The sequence below is a fragment of the Neolamprologus multifasciatus genome, chromosome 3, assembly GCF_963576455.1.
Source record: "Neolamprologus multifasciatus chromosome 3, fNeoMul1.2, whole genome shotgun sequence".
Taxonomy (NCBI): Eukaryota; Metazoa; Chordata; class Actinopteri; order Cichliformes; family Cichlidae; genus Neolamprologus; species Neolamprologus multifasciatus.
In genome coordinates this window covers 25,666,544-25,686,653 of record NC_140441.1, presented here as the reverse complement: position 1 = coordinate 25,686,653, position 20,110 = coordinate 25,666,544, and the positions used below count along the sequence as shown (strand labels likewise).

The 20,110-nt window shown below is 40.1% G+C and overlaps 3 protein-coding genes across 12 annotated transcripts; 2 read left to right on the top strand and 1 right to left on the bottom strand.

Annotated features, from left to right (window-relative positions):
* The first annotated feature begins 1,912 nt into the window (after window positions 1-1,912).
* LOC146522265 (uncharacterized) lies at window positions 1,913-3,068 on the top strand. Its single transcript, XM_085153729.1, has 2 exons — window positions 1,913-2,265; window positions 2,826-3,068. Exons 1-2 carry the CDS (start codon window positions 1,913-1,915, stop codon window positions 2,950-2,952), a joined length of 480 nt encoding a protein of 159 aa, XP_085009855.1. The 3' UTR covers window positions 2,953-3,068.
* A 102-nt stretch (window positions 3,069-3,170) lies between these two features.
* LOC146522264 (uncharacterized) lies at window positions 3,171-5,667 on the bottom strand. The gene is made up of 4 exons (XM_085153722.1): window positions 5,230-5,667; window positions 4,840-5,091; window positions 4,176-4,265; window positions 3,171-4,003 (listed from the first exon to the last, which is right to left on the bottom strand). The coding sequence occupies exons 1-4, from the start codon at window positions 5,357-5,359 to the stop codon at window positions 3,744-3,746; spliced, it is 732 nt and encodes a 243-aa protein (XP_085009848.1). The 5' UTR covers window positions 5,360-5,667; the 3' UTR covers window positions 3,171-3,743.
* A 52-nt stretch (window positions 5,668-5,719) lies between these two features.
* LOC146522263 (uncharacterized) lies at window positions 5,720-19,704 on the top strand. Of its 10 annotated transcripts, none has more exons than XR_014873032.1 (11): window positions 5,720-7,599; window positions 7,720-10,687; window positions 11,248-11,280; window positions 13,380-13,852; window positions 14,340-14,459; window positions 14,784-15,074; window positions 15,328-15,579; window positions 15,773-15,906; window positions 16,076-18,473; window positions 18,637-18,817; window positions 19,190-19,704. XR_014873032.1 is itself a non-coding variant. In XM_085153708.1 (8 exons), the coding sequence occupies exons 3-8, from the start codon at window positions 13,783-13,785 to the stop codon at window positions 16,313-16,315; spliced, it is 1,107 nt and encodes a 368-aa protein (XP_085009834.1). In that variant the 5' UTR covers window positions 5,720-10,687; window positions 11,248-11,280; window positions 13,380-13,782; the 3' UTR covers window positions 16,316-18,566. The 10 variants fall into 10 exon arrangements, 1 of the variants encoding a protein (XP_085009834.1); XR_014873033.1 differs by having other exon boundaries at window positions 5,720-10,687; window positions 13,380-13,423; window positions 13,761-13,852; XR_014873039.1 differs by lacking the exon at window positions 7,720-10,687 and having other exon boundaries at window positions 13,380-13,423.
* Window positions 19,705-20,110: the final 406 nt, after the last annotated feature.

Sequence of the window (20,110 nt, the reverse complement as noted above, 5' to 3'; positions counted from 1 at the left end):
GCAGAAATGATGATGGCAGCAGCAGCCGTTCTTCTCTGTGTGAGTAGCTTAATGTTGTTCGTGTGTAATTTACGTTGAGTAAGCTAACCGCGTTATTAAATTAATGCATGTAACGTGAACTAGCAAACACCATCATAGCTACATGCGGCTGTCTTCTTGTTTGATGGCAGATACTCCCTTCACCCTGGCCAAAAAGGCTAAAATGACCGAAGAAAAAGTGGAAAACAGCTAAACATTAGAGGTTTTTGGACAAAGTTTGTGTTTTTTCCATTGTTTAAGCACTGCTTCCAGCCCAGAGTGATACCATATATGCCCTATACCTGCAGAAAAGACTAACATTGTTATCTTTTTACAAAAAAATAGCTGAACATGAGAGGTTTTTGGACCAATTTTGTGTTTTCCATTCTTTAAGCACCGGTTTGGGCACCGTTTAAGCACCGGCACTGTTTCAAAAGTACCGGTTTGGCACCGGTATCGGATAAAACCTAAACGATACCCATCCCTAAGCTGGAGTGCTGAAGCTTGTATTGAAAAACGGTTCATTACTCGAAGCTTTCAACACAGTCGTCTTTTGTGACATCTGGTGGCCAAAAAAATGAAGAGTGACTCTAATTTACAAATTAAAATGAATTTCATCATGATTGCCCACTCTACCGAGCTGAGCCAACAGCTTCTGTTTAATATCATATGCAGTGTTGGGGAGTAACGGAATACATGTACCGCCGTTACGTATTTAAAATACAAAATATGAGTAACTGTATTCCGTTACAGTTACTGTTTAAAAAGGTGGTATTTAGAATACAGTTACTTTGTTGAAATAAATGGATTACACGGCGGTACTTCCCTGTTTCATATTGTGGCGGGTCAGGACTGTTTGGGTTTTGTTTGACAGCTACGTTCTGTTGTTCAAAGCGGCAGCGTTGCGGTTGTCATGGTTACAGGGTGACGCTCTCTCTGCGTGTTTCCTGGGTGAGAGAGGCCTTTGTTGTTGTTGTGCTAAGCTAATAGGCAGAATGCTACCGGTATAGCTCTAAAGAATGTAGCATCATAGGCAGTGTAGTCCGTGCTGCAGGGAGAATGGACTGCCATACACGTTATGTGTCTGTGAGCGCAAGGAGGGAGGAAAATGTGAGTGGAAAAGTACGAGTTGTCATCGAGCAAAAACGGGAGCTGGAAGCATGTAAATATAATAATAACCACTGCAGCCAAGAAGAGTGCCTGACGAGCCCAGTTGTAAGTAAGCTATTAAGACTCGACTGTACACTGTGTTCGTGTTTTCCTCCGGAACAACAGAACAGTTCTGTTGGAGCAGCCTTTCAACGCCTCTCTCTGTCTCTCGCAAGCAAAGTTGACCCAGACAACAAAGTAAAGCTAGTTTTCGGCTACGAGCCAACACAGAACCCACCGTATTAGCCAGAGGTCCCTTTACTACGGTTCGGAGCCGCGGACCTTCAGTAACAGTAATAAATCACAGCAATAGCATGATAATATATTAAGTAATCCAAAGTATTCAGAATACGTTACTCTCATTGAGTAACGTAACGGAATACGTTACAGAATACATTTTGGGGCATGTATTCTGTATTCTGTAATGGAATACATTTTAAAAGTAACCTTCCCAACACTGATCATATGACAGTTCTGTGTAATGTCAACTACCGTTGTGCTGCTTTGAACATGTATTTTGGGGGGGTGAAAAAATAATGTTTTGTCTATTTGATTGATAAACAATATTGATGGATAATTCTTACTTGCGGTGTGTTCACACCGAACGCGATGGACGCGAACAAAAACGCCCCAAACGCCCCTAATTTGACGCGTGCACATTCGCGCCTCAACGCGTGTCCAAGAAAAATCCATCGCGCTTCAAAATATGATATTTTGACACGCGTGAACCGGAAATGTGGGAGGGATGTGGGAGGAAGTTGTGCCAGACCGGTATCTTTGCAAGATGGCAGCTGTCGAGTTAGCGCTTGAAGAGAGAGTCTCCCTTCTCTATGTACTGTGGAGAGCAGAGCAGCGGCGTAAAAGACGCCCTCGCCCTACCTGGGTCCATCAGGTCCTCCAGAGGCATGAGCAGTTTGGTGAGTTTCACCATTTGCTCCAGGAGCTGCGCCTGGATGACGGCCGATTCCAGCGACATCACCGTCTTTCACTCGGCCAGTTTGAGGACCTGCTTCCCCGGGTCGGTCCCAGAATCGCCCGCCTAGACACCAATTACAGGCGCTCAATCCCACCTGCAGAGCGCCTGTCCATCTGCCTGAGGTTAGTAAAAGTATTTAATACGGTAGTCCTTTATTGATACCTGTGCTAATACATGCTAAACCATCCATTTATACACTGCTAACATGGATGTGCTATGCTAACAGTGAATGCGCTCGGTGTTTACTGATAGCAAACTGTGGTACGGAGACGACTGTTTATAATATTTCTAGTGATACTCAGAAGGTCTCATCAAGTCCCGATTTAATTCGATTTATGCTGTTATCAGTGTTTGAATGATAGCATGGCTGTGGTGTCATATCAATGTATGCGCTCGGTGTTTGCTGATATCAAACTGTAGCATTAGGACCACTGAGTTAACCTTTGTAGTGATACTCACTCCTTTTTATTTAGACCTGGTTTAATTCTGGGATAGTTGAATATTTGTATATAATCACCGCAGACTGTTTTAGATTATATCTAATATATATCATGTAATTATCCTTATAATTACAAAAGGTTTTATGTAAGATTTATGTTTTGCAATTTGTAATTTTGGAATTTCAATAATGTATTTTGTAACTGCAGTACACATAATACTCATTTTAAACAATTTTGTCCAGGTTCCTTGCCAGCAAACAACTCCTCCAGAGAGGCTGTCCTGGTGAGGGAGAAATTCATGGCTCACTTCTCGGTGGAGGGAGCTGTGTCTTGGCAACCAAAGGAGTAGCCTGTTTGAAGTCCGAGTGACTTCCCCACAACGGCTCTTTTAAGAGCCACCCACAAACCTCTAAAGAGTGTTCCTGTCCTTTTAATTTTTTCTTAATAAATGGAGCTCTACTCCAAAATAAACTAACCTCTTTTTACTCTCTTAAGTAACTTGTCTTCACTATGTTCCTATATACAGTGTGGTGCAAAAGTTTGGGCAACCTTATTGATAGTCATTATTTTCCTGTATGAATCACTGTTACAATGAAAAATGTCACTTACATATATCATATAGGAGACACACACATTCATATACACTAAATATTTATTTCATTTCTCTTTTTTTGTGTCGCCAATTTATGCACCTGCTTGATTTAAACAGTTATTGCACACTTTCTGTAAACTGCATTTCACTTCTCAAATATCACTGTGTGTGTCTCCTATATGATATATTTAACTGACTATTTTTATTGTGACAACCAGTGATTTGTACAAGAAAATAATTACTTTTCACAATGTTGCCCAAACTTTTGCATCCCACTGTATTAGTATGTTTTGTCATTAGTATAATATGAAATAAATTCTACTTGTGTCAAGTCGGGTGCCAATATTTGCTGTGTAGTAGAACAGAGACATTTTGTCATTATAAATGTTTATTTGAAAAAATATAAATTCATTAACAAAAACATTTATCATAAATATATGAAATGTAACTATTTACAGAGAGACAGGAATAAAAAGGACCCAGCTTGGAGTGGAAGAGCCTCAGGGAGAAGGAGGAGAAAAATAAGAACATTGTTTCTGCCCTGGAGAGCTGCTGCCTCATCAGAAAACTACTGATCATTAGGGTCCAATGTTTCCAAATTTAACACAGCTGTGCTGTTTTCAAAAACTAATTTATAAATTTGAAATTTCACGAATTCTCGTGTCTGAGGCGGCATGCTCTCCAGAGCAGGAACAAGGCCGAGGAGGAAATGTTCAGTTGTAGACGGGCGTGGCCTCTTTAGGGACTCCAGGATGGCCAGCTCCACCGCCGATGGACCGTCCTGGGACCCGTCCCTCGCCCGCCTTCGAGCTGTCCTCCTCTGTGGGCCTGTAAAACACAGCACAAAACAACACAAAGTAATGAGAAGGCTGCTACTAGATTTTCATTTTCAAAATTGAAAAAAAAACATGATATAAACAGATTGGTTGTACATATTTAGTAAAGGTGATCACAAGGGAATTCAAGCAAGTAAAAAGCTGTCAGTGCTTGATGTTCATACCTGTGGGTGCAGCAGCAGGAGCTGAGGGACCAGGGACTGGGGAGCCAGGAGAAGAGACAGCTGAGGACTCTGCTGCATGATTACTTGACTCTATGAAGACAATATTAGATGTTAACAGGTTGAAGACAATAGTCATAGAGAATATTATATTATTATATACTTATTATTATTATTATATACAGTGGTCTCTCATTTTTTGCAGCACATGAACAGTAGTCACAGTTCTCACAAGTTGATTCTCAAAGTGAAAACCTTTGTCGATTTTAAAACGTAAAAGTATTATGCCGCGCTTTTTCTCCGTCTGCGGCGCCACTTTTGTGCGCCTTTTTTGCTCCCGGTGCAGGTGTGTATTTCCGAATGAGGCTCATAGTTATGAGTGTTTTTGTGCTGTTTTTTTCTATTGGACGTGATGGTTATCAAAACCAAACATGATAAGTTTGGCAAGCGCAGGAGACACGACATGGAGGAGATTTGTCATTTGGGCTGCAGAATGCAATGCGCATTGTTGAAAGCTGTACGGTGCAATAAAAAAAATCAGCGAAAAGGCGAGGCAGTGACGGATGAACAGCGGGACTACTGTATACTGTTTATTAATAAACAAAATATGTTCCTGTATGACAACACGCATAAATTAACTGCCTACATTAACTCAATGTAAACATACCTTCTGACTGACACTCCCCTGCTGCCTCTTCGGGCTGTCCCTGGTCCTCGGGGGAGAAGTTCTCCACGGTCCGCACCATATTACCGCTAGTCTCCCGCGGGATGAGGAAGGGGTCCAGAAACCCCATGACCGCGAAGAACTTCCATCTTCTCCCCGATCCTGCTGCAGACCCACTCCTCTTCTCCTTCTCTGCCTTCTTCTCCTTATTATAAGTGTCCCTGAGGCTCTTCCACTTTCTCCTGCAGATGTCCTCTGAATAAACGCATTATCTTGTTAGCGGAAAGGTATTTGTACATCAGTGGGAAAATAGCGGGACAGTAGGCGGGCTTGCTAGCTTTTGCGCGGGTTCATCGGGTCAGTCTGAAAATTAAAAAGAAGGAATGAACTTACCAGGTTGCCCGATCTCCTCACTTATGTGTCTCCAAGCTAGGTCCTTTTTATTCCTGTCTCGGTAAAAGTAGTAGCTAGCATCGTATAGCTCCGGGTGATTAGCCACGGCACTGATTAGCTTTTCCTCCATACTGAATGAAGAATGAAGGGCTTTGGCTGGATCTGCCCCTTTGACCTAGGTCAGAGCCACGTCACCAGGCTCCTGATTGGTTGTCGCTGCGCGATTTGACGCTGGAGTTCAGATTTTTCCAACTCGAGCAGTAGACGCGAAACGCGCGTATGCACAAAATGCAACACAAAAACTCACGCGCGTGGTTTTATTCGCGAGTCAAACGCGCCAGACGCGCTACACTGACGCGCGTTTCACGCGTTTTGGCGTTTTCGCGACGCAAATCTGCTTCCGAATTTTCGCGGGACCCGCAATCGCGAGTCATCGCGCTTTTCCGTTGACTTTACATGTAAACCTGACGCTCTATTCGCGTCCATCGCGTTCGGTGTGAACACACCGTTACTTGTTTAAACATGTGACCTGCGTTGTGTTCTGCCTTTGCTTTTTACTTCTTGACATTTGTAAACACAACAGATAAAAACACATAATACACAACAATATACAAAAATATTCTTGTTTTCGCCCTGGGGTTGAATTACTTATGAATAGCTCAAATAAAAATGTAACACATAAGGTTATTCTTGTCACGGCCAGTAGGATCAGCTGGACGCTGATCTGAGGTTTATATCTTTCTCTCTCACTTCCACTCTCTGTCTCCTCCTTTCTGTCACCGGGGCGGAACTCATTGTGGGTTCACGCCCTCGGAGAAAGGAAACACCTGAGCCTCATCAAGGTGATCAGCAGACTCATCAGATTACTGTAGAAAACTTTTCTACAGTCACTGGTTCAAACGGACCATCGCTACTCATGAGTGACACCTACTGGCAACAGTGGTTGTTGCACAGCCAAATGAAGCCATGTGTGTCATGTGCTGGTGTGGCAGCCAGAAAGAGGAGCCAAATGCAGGACTATGCAGCCAAACTTTACTTAAAACAAGTTGTATTACCTGGAAAACACCAGATAAAACAAAACGTAAAGCAGAATAAGATTTTCCTCTGTTTAACTAATCTGTAAATAAACCTGTGAAATTTTAACGCCAGCGCATACTGGGGATGACACAGGCTCCGATCGGTTTTCTATCACCCATTTGCTGGGAGTAAGGGCGCCCTCCGTTTGCGAGGTGCGCCTGCTGCTTGCGGCACAGGGAGGAGAGGGCGGGGCGGCGGGGAATTCTCTGGCTGGCTGGAGCAGCATCTAATAACCAACTCGCAAAATAAAACAAAAGAAAAACAAAACAACAAAGAAAAACAGCAGACATTATGATACAGACTTATAATTTGCACCGATGTTTTTCCTCGGTGCGCCTGCTCACTGCTGAAGTCAAAGTAAACTTTATTGTCATCTCCGCTACAGTCAAGTATATAGAGAGACGAGACGACGAAGCTCCAGTTACATCAGTGCAAGTAAACAAACAATAAATACAAGAAGAGTAAGAAAATAATACACTTTAGGACCAGGGGTAAAGGGATCAATAACAATTTAAAATTTATAATTTACAGTTTGATGATTTAAAGTCTCACACACAACCTGTCGAAAGGGGAGGGGGGCTGGCTGCTTCCAAATAGAGCACATTTCATTCATAATGTTGTAAATTCAAGCCCATTATGTATTCATGATTTGAATCCTGGGTTCAAAGCCATCAGGTCCTCAGTTTAGAAAAAAGAGAAAAGAAGAGGAGGAGAAACGAGCAAAAGATACAGGCAAGCAGATGTGTCATTGGATAATGGCAGGTCATCCTAAAACAATCAGAGTCAGAATACTAACTCTGACTAATAGTCATTGTCAATTGTTGATTTGTCCCGTTCTCAATGAATGACGAATTATGATGGCTGTTCGGTAGCTGTTTACTTTCTTTCTCTTCATATCTGTGTGTGTGTATGTTTCTCTTGTGAAATTCAGTTTGGTTCCGACAAAAGTTCTATGTTAATGTACAATCCTGTGTGTGTGTGTGGGGGGGGGGGGGGGGGGGGCCGAGGGAGTCTTCGCCCAGGGCGCCAAACAGGCTAGGACCGCCACTGCCTCCATGACCTACCTGTTTCCTTCTCTGGAACACTCTCCTCATTTCCTCACCTCCCTGCTCACCCTTTGATGGCCTCCACCTCTCCAGGAACACAAACCAGTGGACTCATGTGTTTCCAGGATTCATTCAATCTAATCCTGAGCAAAAACACTCATCACAACCATTCACTGCGATAGTCAGAGTTACTGTTTTTGTCATTGTGGCAAAGAGTCATTGTTCAAAGGACCATGTTCTCCATCAGGTGAGCCGCATTTACTAAACAACAGTTACACTGATTTATGTGATCACAGTGTCGTATTAGTATAGTCATTATTGATGTAAAAGTATTTCTGCTTTGTTTCACCTTTATGTCAAATATCAGCACAGACAGCTGCTGATCTGTTCATGCAAACCCAGCTGTGGGAGGCAACGCCACAACATGAACCTCAAGTTTTTATAATGTTTATCCAGGCCTAAATGAATGAGATTACTTCTAGGTGGTTTTTGATGTGGATCAGTGGCTGGACTAACACAGAGTCATTCTCATTTTTCACTTAATGCAAGAGAAAAAACAATCATCATGTATCATGATTTAAACCTTGTCAACACAAACATTAAGGTCTGTTGTTTTGGAGTTTGTTATATTTTTCTTTGTTTGCTGTTTGCATTTTCACTTTTCCACTTTGTATCAATGAAATTATTGAAACATGTATTAATAATTATTATGTTTATTTCTTATTTGCCTCAGTTTAAACATCCAGTTGATCATTTCCTGTTTAGTATCACAACAAGTCATAAAAAAAACCACCAAAAGTGAGACATGCATCACCCAGTGTTATTAAGCAGTATTGCATTTATACTGTGAGTGTTGCGACACACATCTGTTTTTAACCATATAAAGCAAACTCCTGCAAGAGCTGACGTCAGTGCAACAAGTATAAAAACTGTTGTTTAGTACTCAGATCTGTTTACATCATTGTACTATAACATATGTGAAAGAAAATAAGATAACGCAACTTTTCTAGGAGCATTTTACTCAGGCTCAGAATGTGTAAAAAATTATTTCAACTCTCATTCTAACAACTAGACACGGTTCAGTTAAAAGTAGAAGAAAGAAGCTCAAAAGCAGACGGCCTCACACTGTTAATATTCAGTGGTGTGTTGCCTAAAACACTTGACCACACGCATACATGGAAAGCTTGGGGCAGGGAGTAGGAGCAACACAACAGACATCAGTGAGAACAGCTGTGACTCTCAGTGAGTCAAAAACAGCATATAAACATTTTATTTGTTTCAGCAGTAATTCAGTTCATTACAGTGTTTGAAATAAACGTAATGATTGAATGGTTGCTGAATTTTTCACTGCATGTGTGTAAAAGACTGTTTTAGTCACACCACTAAGGCCTCGTGGTTTTTGTCTGGCTCCACTACAAAAACAGGAAACGCAGCCTGTGGTTTTAGCATGAAGTCGTCCATTTAACTGATGTCTATTTTATGTTATCAGCACATTAGCAGAGAGTTAATAAGAAATTAACGATAAAGATCACAGTGGGAATTTGACTTTGTTCTCTGTGTGCATGATACATGTTTATATCACCAGCCCTCACTGGAATTTTAGCAATAATTATCATTGTGACAATTAAGTATGCATGACACTGTGTCAAAACAGATAAAATAAAAGTCACTGTGGTGATGACACGTGCTGGACTAAAAAAAATTGTGAAGCTGTGAAAAACTTGTTTTTCACTCTGAAAAGCAACTGCCTTCAGTGTTTGCACTTTAAGATATTTTTCTTTAAATACTCTGTCAATATTTCTGTGTGGTATAATTCTGCAGGCTTATCTGTATCATCTCTGTACTTTAAATAGAGGCCAAGGCAGTGCAGACAGCAGTTAACGAACTATCGGAGCGGCACAAAAGTATGATCAATAAAGGAATGCATTAGAAGTACATCAAGCTGCCCATACCTGAGGCTTTGGAAACGGCCAAGCAAAGACTCACAGCTTTGGTCAGTTGAAGAGGTATACAAGAGAGATAGAAGCTAGGAGAATAAACCAGCTGTACTCCACTGATGTACATCCAAGGTGTGCCCTCAGGGGCATGCGAACAATATGGGAACAGTCCCACTAAGACTGGAGTTGGAGCAATACTGGAGGAGCATCTAGGAGAAGGGTGCAACACATAGCAATGCTCAATACAAGTGGATCTAAGAGAAGACCAACCTCCCTGAACAAGAGCCAGTAAGCATCACAGTGGCAGACATCAGACTCCCCATCCAACTACCTATCCTTTAAACAATAACTAATTTTTTTTTCTATAAGCTACATGAGCGCACAACGAAGGCAATGGACGGGGCAGTCGCATTAAGAGATTTGATAGAACAATCTAGTGTCAGTAGTGAAAATGAACAAATGGGCTGCTGTCACTGCTTGTACAGCTGGTGCACAGCAGCCCATTAAGCCTGCCCATCGGTCCAAAATTGCATCAAACCACTGGGGAATATGCCCACAGTGCTAGATTACTAGTGCAGCCCCAGTGTCCCGAACATGTGACTGCAGAACTCACAGTAGTTTTAGTTTAGTTTCAAGTTACATCTGCACTCCATGAATCTGTCTGTCTGCATATTGACTCAGCAAAGAAAAGAATTTCCATAATAATGTGTTCTTTATTAATTCAATAGGAAATTAGACCTCTGTAGAGATGATAACTTGCTCAGTGGTACCTCAGAGCATCCGTTTGGTGGATTTGAACCCCCACCTTTCTGACCATGGGGCAAACACACTTCCTACTGAGCTATCTCTGCCCCTTACCTGTGACCAACTAAAAGTATATTGAAGTGTAGAAGTAGGAGTGTGATAAAGGAGGGTGAGATGACATCTGTATCACCATGAATATTAATGAATATTTCAAAACACTGGCTCAGAAGATGACTTTCAGTCTGCAGAAGAAGAAAACTCCAGCAGGATCCACAGGACACAACAACAAAGACAAAACTATGACCTGCAAAGTGTATCAGTCACTAAGCAACAGAGCACCTTTGTATATCACAGAGAAAAGTAGGAACACAAAACAGGAAGAAGCTTAAATGTTTGCAGTGGACAGGAAATGTGAACACGTCACATGACTGTTGTGGTCAAAGCTGTTTGAGATTGGTGTAAAAGGGAAGGAAGCACAGAGAGGTGATAGAAGGAGGAGCTGAATATAAACTCTGGTCTTATCTACATTAAGTGCAGCTTCTCTTTGTTCTGCATTTATTGCAAAGTCGAACACTTTGAGATTAGATGCAGATCAGCGTGCAGGGCTGGACGTGAGGATGGGGCACTCTTTGCTCTGTTTGCTGGGGTTATTCTGTGAGTACAATACACACCTTTACTGTTTGAATTGCAGTGATGAAGGAAAATGTTTCTCACTGGTGACAATTACAGTGTATCACTGCTTTAACCTGTTTACCTGACAACTTCAACACAAGGGCTGGGCGGATAGATCCAAATATCGATTGCATCAATACCAAGCCGGTATCAGTATCGGATCGATACTAGCCTGACTCTTTAAGTTCCGCTCTTGTTTGCAATGCAGTGGTGTTGGCAAAGAAGCAGCCAGGTCGCTAGACTCGCCACTCCTGTGTCAGTGCAGAGCAGGCACACTTTGCTCCCCCACCCCCCTCATGTATAAATAATATGTAAAAGACTTAACCCCTAAAGTGTCTAAGTTACGTCACGTGACTTAGACGCTGACTAACACTTCTAAACTTCTGTAAACTGGCATACAGCCAGTAATAGTAACACATACATTCGATGATAAGCAATAACTGTGCCATCTGAAGATTTACCTTTAAAAAGCCAAAGTTTATATATTTATTGTGATTTTGTCAGTTGTATAATGTCTGATGATGTTTCATTTATTATTTCAGTGCTCAGTACAGTCAGACATGGAAACACTGAAGGTGAGAAACTGTTTTTTCTTCCATTTATTTATATTTAGAATCTCCCGTGTTGCTCTAAATGACGTCCTCTGTGTTATATTTTGTATCATAAACCAAACATTTCATTGAGATTATTGGTTAAAATGTTAATATAACCAAGCGTGTGAGCACTCAAGCACACACCCACGATACAAACTGAAGAGCTGTGGCTTCATACATGTGGATTTTCTTTTCATGTTTATCTGATCTGAAAATATCAACAGTGTGTGTAGTGCAGATTATCTCACTGAGTTATGCTGTTGTCATATATGCTGGATTATACATTAATCAGGCATAATATTGTAAACATTCTCAGGTAAATTCAATAACACTGAATATTTCTTTATCATGGCACCTGTTAGTGAGTGGAATATATTGGGGAAAAGTGAACATTTTATTCTCAAAGTTAAGTTAAGTCCAAAACTGTGATGGCTAGATGACTGGGTCATAGCATCTCTAAAATTACAGCTCTTGTGGGGTGTTCTCAGTCTGCAGTGGTCAGTGTTTATCAGAATTGGTCTGCAGAAGGAACAGTGGTGAAGCAGTGACGGGGTCATGGACGGCCAAGGCTCACTGATGCACAACTGGAGTGAAGGCTAACCTGGCTGGTCTAATCCAACAGACAAGTTACTGTAGCTCAAGTTATTGAAAAAGTTCATGCTGGTTCTGATAGAAAGGTGTCCGAATACACAGAGCATCACAGTTTGTTGAGTATGGGACTGCATAGCTGCAGACCAGTCAGGGTTCCCATGCTGACCTCTGCTCACTACAGAAACCACCACCAACGCTCCAGTGAGCATCAGAACTGGACCACAGAGTAATGAATGAAAGTGGCCAGGTTTGATAAATCACATTTTCTTTTACATTATGTGGATAGCCAGGTGCTTGTGCGTTGATTACTTGGGAAACACCAGGCACCAAGATCCACTATGGAAAGAAAGCAAACCGGCAGAGGCAGTGTGATGTTTTGGGCAATTGTCTCCTGGGGGACCTTAGATTCTGCCATCCATGGACGTGAATGTTACTTTTACCACCTACTTAATCGAACCCTGATGGCTGCGGCCACTTTCAGCAGCACAATCTGTCCTGCCACAAAGCAAAAATGATCTCGGGACAGTTTGAGGAGAACAACAATGAGTTTGAGGTGTTGACTTGGCCTCCAAATTCCCCAGATGTCATTCCAATCAAACATCTGTGTGATGTGCTGGTCTGAACAATTGACACCCCACCTCACAACTTACTGGACCTGACCTGTGAAGTGTAGTACTCTGGTGACTTTCAATACGACAGCAGCAGGTGAATCAGACAGAGTATTCATGACCTCTAGTGGGGGCATCTGTAACTGCAGGTGACTTACAAAAAGGGACAAATTCACCCACAAAAGAAAGTGATTCAGTCATCACTCAGGAATGTCGCAGGTTTTAACATTTAATCTGGATTAAAACTGCTCAGAATCTCAAAAACTTTGTATAAAATTCATTGTGAAAAAAGTGAATGATGTGACCTCATCTTTCCTCCATAACGAAGAATCATTTTTAAACATTTGCAGTGTTTGTGACCTTTGATTGTCTCTGATAATTGTAGATTTTTCAGTGAAAATTTTACATTTAGAAACAAACACACAAAGCAGTCATACACTGATGATACGAGAGAAGTAAAGCTCAATACAGACACAAGAAACAACTGACTATCAAAATAAAACAGGAAATGAGAATTAAAAACTAAACAGTTAAACAGCCACAACAATAAAGTTAACAAAGGGCAACTGACACTGACACATGAGCAGGAAACACTGAGGTAACAAATGAAGAACAATACCAAAACTACAACAAAAACTATATACAATCCATCTACAGGGAATCAAGTTTCAAAATAAAATGGTACTTGTGTCAAACAGTTGAGCTCTGTGCACTAAATAAATCCTAAAATAATATTTGAGCTTTTTTTAAAGAATGTTGCAGAACAAAACAACATGTATTCACATAATTATCATAAATGTCACCCAGAAATGTTTATGTTTTTCTGTTTATTTTTAATTTTTTCTTTGTGTGTCCTAAATTGTTCTAAATTGTTTCCAACAGAATCGTAGTGAATCTTCTTACTACCTGGCCTCAGATACTCACTGGTGAGACAATCATCTCTAATATATGAGATACAGGGAGGTGAAGGCAAAGGGTTTGAAATACAAACGGGCACCACCCAACACAAACAACCTTCAAACATCTGGTGAATACAGGATCATCTGACTCCATCCATCTCCATCCCTATCATCCTCTTCTGTCACACCAACCCTCTGTATGTGCTTCTTCTTCACTACATCCATGAATCTTCTCTGTGGTCCTTTTCTTCTTCCTGCCTAACAGCTCCATCTTCAACATCCTTTGTTAAGTATATCAACTATCCCTCTTCTGCACATGTCCAAACCATCTCAGCCTTGTCTCTCTGACTTTGTTTTCAAACAGCTCAACCTGAGCCGTCCCTCTGATGTACTCATTTCTAATCCTGTCCATTCAGACTCCCAGTGAAAATCTTCAGCTCAGCCTCCTGTCTTTTTGTAAGTGCCATCGTCTGCAAACCATACAGCTGTAGTGATTGTCACCTCTCTTCTCAACTTCGCTTCAACAACCCATAGTTTCCCATAGTTATTCCCTGTCCTTTATTTTTTCTATCTCAGTACCTCAACAGATATGTCATCTAGGTCTGCCTTTCCACTCTTCATCCTAAATGCTCCCTCAGTGTGGAAACTATTTACCGCTTTAATCAAACGAACAGTCTTAATGTTTCTGTACTACACCCAGCATGCTAACATCCAATCACACACACAAAGGTCTACCCTAATATCCTCTTCACCTTTTGTATTTGAATCATAAGATCATGAATGAATAGAAATAACCAGATCATCATTAATTACTTGAAGTGTAGTTTAGCTGCATTTGGCAGACTTCTATTCTTTCTCTGAACCAGCAGATGGTGTATCGCTCGCTGGGCTTTGAAGGATTTCTTTTTCTATCTGTCATCTGCCATATTTGTTGCATTCATAGCTGCCTACACCAGAGAAACCAGGCACAGCAGATTTCCTGTTGAGGAATTCCACTTTTCCTTCATTCAAAACTCTGATGGATTAAAAATGATTCTGCTTCTGAGTTTTTGGATTGTCACAGGTAAGGTGAATATAATAGCTTTTTATTAGCTAATTTCAACCTTAATCTATTTATTATTTATTTGAATCACTTTTTTTAAGATACGTATCAGAGATTTCATTAGGAAAATAACTGTCACTGTGATGATTAAAGCAAAGTTTAATAAGTGAAATGAAATGTTTGGGTTTTTCTTTTGATGATGTAATAAAAATAATTACTCTCAGCCTAATGTGGCAAAACAAAATATTACAAAGTGATTTCCTTTATCGTACACCTGCTTCAATATATATATTGTGTGTATATTGTGATTTTAAGATGGAATAATGTGTTTTAATGTGTTTTAAGGTCTCATGGCAGAGGACCCAACAGCGACATATTATCGACTGAAAAACAGCTCAGTGTGTCTGAATGTCAGGAAACCGCCACCATATAAACGTGGTGAATGGAAATTTAACACAATATTTATTGCTGATGATACAGAAATCAACCCAATATACAAACACAGAGTGGTTTATAGTGCTGGAAACCTCTCCCTGTGTATTAATAACCTGGCTGATACAGACACTGGCATATATGAAGTTTCATACCGCTTTAACTATACTACAGTGTCAGAGAAGCATCAAGTCATTGTTCAAGGTAAGTTATAAAAAGAAAAAAGAACTTTGTCTTTAGCCTGTGCATGAATCTATTTTACATATTATATTTTTCTGGATTTAGTAGCATTTACCTTACAGTCAGCTTTTACATTTCCTTGTGACTGAAAGAAAAACAGAATCTGTCATTGTCTTTAACCACAACATCATATATCCTACAATTTTATAATTCAGTTCATTGTCAGTTCTCTTTTTGCATTAAATCATTAATTTATCTGTTTGGCTCGATGTTACAGATGTGGTTCCCAGACCTGTCATTATAATGTCAAAGCTTGGCTCCAACCAGTCTGCTGGACTCTGCAGTATCACAGTAAACTGCTCCATCCAGGATTATTGGCTTTGGTCTGTTTGTGATGAAGACGGCTGCAGAACATCCCAGAAATCATTCAGTGAGGTCAACATCACCATCTTCACTGAGAACAGAGCTGTGGTCTGCAGAGGCAACAACCATGTTAGCACAAATAAAGCTTCTGAAAAGTTAACACTGTGTAAGTATTAAATATTACATTTAAATAACAGGCTTCTGATTTTATTTTTGACAAATAAATTGAATATTTTCTTCTATCTTTCCCTGTAATTTAAACTATTCGATTTTTTTATTTGTTATCATAAAAGTCATTTTATTTTTATGTCTGAAAAGAAAAAAAAATACTCATTGAAACTATGTTTTCAAATCTGCAGGTTTTATATCTAATAAAGATGAAGAGAAATCACAACAACTCATACTAAAAGGAATACTTATTCCTGTTTCTATATTAATTATCCTCGGAGCATTTTCCTTCTGTTTAATTAAAACAAAATACATATCCTACCAGGTAAGATGTATTTGGTAACAGATATTTATCATATAACCTGCTCATTCCTAGAATTAGGAAGGTTATTTCTGGTACATGTGATAATATGCCTGAATACATATTTTTACTTCATTATTTCCATGCACAAGCATCTAATGTTCAGGTCATAAGAACACTGCCATTATCTCAGTCTAGAGTCTCATCTTCCAATGATCCTGGCCCTGTTTATGAGAGCGTGGACATCTTTCAGTCCAACCAGACCAGCAGCTCAAGAGAGGAAATGATCTCCATGGAAAGCCACAAAGCAGATACCATCTACGCCTGTCCAGAAGTGACGGTCTGCTCTGGCAACAACACACAAAGTGCCACCATGGAGAAGGCACAGGCCTCCAAACAGATTGACTCAGTTTACAGTATGTTGCAGAATTAAATTAAATTAATTATTTAATGGTGTATTTAATTAATTCATTTTGGCACAGTTGACTCCTTCAGCTCTCACCATGAAATTATTTTATCTGTCAACCTCACCCATCAAACCCAGGGGGCGTTGTTAACGCTGATCGAGTCAAAACCATTGCTTTGGCCTGGTGACCATTTTTTTTAGTTTCTGCACACCAACAACCGGCATGTGGAAACTAACAGAACTGTACTTTGAAAAACCCTGTTTGTGTGTCACCAGATACAGTTTTAATGTTTTTTAGCCGAGAATGTGTTGGTTCAATCTTCTGATATCTGGTCGGTTTGTCGACGAGCCTCTTTGCAAAAGTGCTTCAATGATTTCGGAGATGTCTGCCCAGTCTCACAACAAAGCGTGGGATAGACCTGCTCGCCTCGCAAGCGCTCAAGCTGTTATTACTGCCGACAAAGTGCAGGTCCCAGTACACAGCTGCCATAACCCCCACTGAACACTGACTTCATTTATTGAGGTTATATTTATATTGTATTGTTTTTAATTCATTATGTCACTCCTGACTTTCCATACCAAAGCAGCTCACTTGCTGGTCAGTATTTACTTTAAAATGAACAGCGTTTTTGTTTCTTGTTCTTTTTAAACATACTTTAATAACATTGTAGATACAAGTGTAAAAACAAGTACAAAGTGCAGGATTTTCTCATCTGTCCTGTTGTTAACCATTTTAATGTACTTGATATAATTTTGACTGTAACTGTTTGCTTTATATGGATATAGTACATGTGTATCATTCATTTCATTGTTTAGTGATGAATTTCAAGTGAAAGTTTCTGTTTATTTTATTTTTCAAAAAATAACAGTTATTCAGAAACAATTATAACCTGTTATTGTAATGTACATACCAAAGCCATATTAAAATGACTCTGCGCCAACATGCCCAGATAGCAAGGAGACATTGAACAGATGTTGATTTTCCATCTGAACCATCAGAATCGTCATGCTTGAAATGTCAACACAAAACCAATGTTGAAACAACATTGAAATACTGATGAAACCTGACACTGACATTGAAATAACATTGATTCACTGTTGTTCTGTCATCGTTGATTGTTGATCTATTTATAGTTGACAAGGTGACAACAATCACGTTGAAAAACCATTGATTTATGGTTTCGCGGGAAATTAAAGCTGCTACCACTTGGACTATTCCATAGCCCCCCCTCTCACAGTGGTACATCCCTTCAGGTAACCATTGTCTTGTACAGTAGAGCGGGACATTAGATTTACTCTCAGCGGAATTGACCGGAGAAGGCATCAGTTCATGCACTGCACTGGCCTGCACCACGATTAATATAAGGTAAGAATGAATGACTTTTGTTCTATTCGTTATTTCCACGGTTGCATTTGAATAACAGTAAAAAACAAACAAACTTGTTAATGTAAAGTTTCGGACAAAATGTGGGAGCCCGAAATTGTGTCTACTTTCATCTTACAATCCGGCAACAAATAAATTGCACTGCGAACAAAGTCAACAAAGAAAACATTTTCGTTTCATACTTTTCCGTTCTATTCCCTTACAAAGCTAGCTAGCTAGCTTTAGCGCTTCGAGGGTTCCTTTGTTCTTGCCGTCGCCTCGGCGCTTGACCCAGACTTTCGCTCTGCAGTTGCTTTTTAGCATAGTACTACAAAAAATTGTAAATCTGTGATATATGATTGATAAACGTAAAGGTAACTGTATAAATGTGTTCAATGACTTTGTTACTTTTAATGATTGGAGAGCACCCGCTTCAATTCGCACTCAATTCAAACTTTACGTTGCACGCTCACCTAACTTTACGTTGCACGCTCACCTACCTTGCGTTTGCACCTTTTGTCCACACGTAAACTGCGTTTTATTATTTATTTATTAGTTTTTCGCCTCTCACTGCTTAAGCCATTAATCTTTCTGGAATTGTTTTTTTAAACAGATGCGACCTCACAAAAGATATTAGCTATGCTGTCAGACCTGACGACAGCTGTTAACGAACTCCGTGAGGAGGTCTGAGCCATCCGCCATCCGTGCTGAAATGAATCGGTAGATGCTGGGGTACTGCCTCTGGATTTGCCCTTGCACAACATTGAGGAGCTAAACAATGCAGAGGCAGCTCTTCAATCATAAGAGGCAAATAAGGCAATGGTAAGTATATAAAGGTTATGTACACTTTGTAACTATAAAGTGTAATAGCTGTCAGATGTGATTTAAATACATAACAACGGCCTGTTGATTAAACACACAAGCACTTGCATGCACATTTAAGACATGAGACACGCTAATTCCATCTCTTAAAATGTGTCTATAGGTGAGACGCTTTGCCTTGATTGGAGGGACCACACTGGAGGTGCGAGTCCGCCGTGTAATGGCTTATGCCACTACAAACGAGCTGGCCTCGGTACTCAACTGGGCAGGGAAAAAAACCAAGGACCAGACAAAGCAAAAAATGGCATTTAAAGATACAGCGCTCTGCAAATGCATATATGGTGGTAAGTTTTACAGTTTTTTTGCTATATTACTTTGTCTTTCTTAATAACAAGACTTTCATGTCCGGTTAATCTGGAGATGGAGTCTTTGGTCTTTGGCTTGTTTAGTCCTCGGGTTGTAGTTGTACAGCCCAAGGACCCCATGTTTATTTTGTTTTAAAGGATACACGGCACACCATGCTAAGACTTATCACTTTTTCCGCTCATAGCTCTTTGGGAATCAAATGCGGCAGTTTGCAGATTTACGCCTGGTGACTTTCATGTTTATCAGCCTAGGAGTTTACATACTTTCTCCCCGCTGAAGACAGTTAACATGAGCTTATTCATGTGCTCTAATTCACTTTTTGTGTTTGTGTGTGTGTATTTTTTTCCTAGATGGCCTGACGCAGCAGTTAGGGGCAAACTCTATGTCTGAGTTTGTCTTTGCACAAGCAGTGCAGAAATGGCTCCGATACGCCCCAGATCGTATGGGTGGTGCAGGACGCACATCATGCATCCCCATCCCAGAGTAAAAAATTACAAACTTCTGTGAAACATATAAATGTAAATAGGAAACTGTCTTTTAATAAAGTATTTAGCAAACGAAACATGCCTATTGACCTTTTTTTGTTTATTTTTTTTCTCTGTTACATCACATGCAATGCTTTCTTATTTTAGGATATTAATATTGACATGATACATTGTGAGACATTTGTTGTTGTTGTTTTTTATAAAGGGTGTCCAATTTGAGGAATAAGTACAATTATGTGTTTAGGTGGTTTAAGTATTGATGGAAACATGCAGTAGTTTAGTATAAGTTAAAATACCTATAAAGAAAGGTAGATTTCCAGTCATGATTTAACTGTTGTTTTAATAAAAAGCAACTGTGCGAAAGAGGTGGAAAATCAACACCATAGCTCAACAGTGTTTCAATATCAGAATCTGACATTGTTTCAATGTCAGGTTTCAACATTGATTCAACATCAAAACCTGACGTTGTTTCAACATTAAAAAAGGGTGCAAGAGTGACGTTAGGTCAACGTCACACTTCAACGTTGGTTCAATGACGTCGCCTGATATTGACTCAACGTTGTTTCAATGTTTCCTTGCTATCTGGGTGACCAAGGTGAATGTAAGTCCCATTTTAATGCTATCGTGTTTATAGAGAGAACACACACTACAAAAAAACCCATTTGTTTCAATCATTTAATTAAGAGACAAAGAAATGCAGCAGGGTGCAAGATGCTAGCTGGCACGGGATACATAGAACACCATAGACAAGGTGGCGTAGTATACAGAAACATCTGTGCCGCCAGT

Coding starts and splice junctions, on each gene's coding strand:
- LOC146522264 (XM_085153722.1), bottom strand. CDS start 5,359: ATGGAGGAAAAGCTAATCAGTGCCGTGGCTAATCACCCGGAGCTATAC. Junction 5,092..5,229: donor TGAGGAGATCGGGCAACCTG/GTAAGTTCATTC, acceptor GCGTTTATTCAG/AGGACATCTGCAGGAGAAAG. Junction 4,004..4,175: donor TCCTGCTGCTGCACCCACAG/GTATGAACATCA, acceptor TGTGTTTTACAG/GCCCACAGAGGAGGACAGCT.
- LOC146522265 (XM_085153729.1), top strand. CDS start 1,913: ATGTGGGAGGAAGTTGTGCCAGACCGGTATCTTTGCAAGATGGCAGCT. Junction 2,266..2,825: donor CGCCTGTCCATCTGCCTGAG/GTTAGTAAAAGT, acceptor AATTTTGTCCAG/GTTCCTTGCCAGCAAACAAC.
- LOC146522263 (XM_085153708.1), top strand. CDS start 13,783: ATGTACTCATTTCTAATCCTGTCCATTCAGACTCCCAGTGAAAATCTT. Junction 14,460..14,783: donor GAGTTTTTGGATTGTCACAG/GTAAGGTGAATA, acceptor ATGTGTTTTAAG/GTCTCATGGCAGAGGACCCA. Junction 15,580..15,772: donor TTCTGAAAAGTTAACACTGT/GTAAGTATTAAA, acceptor TCAAATCTGCAG/GTTTTATATCTAATAAAGAT.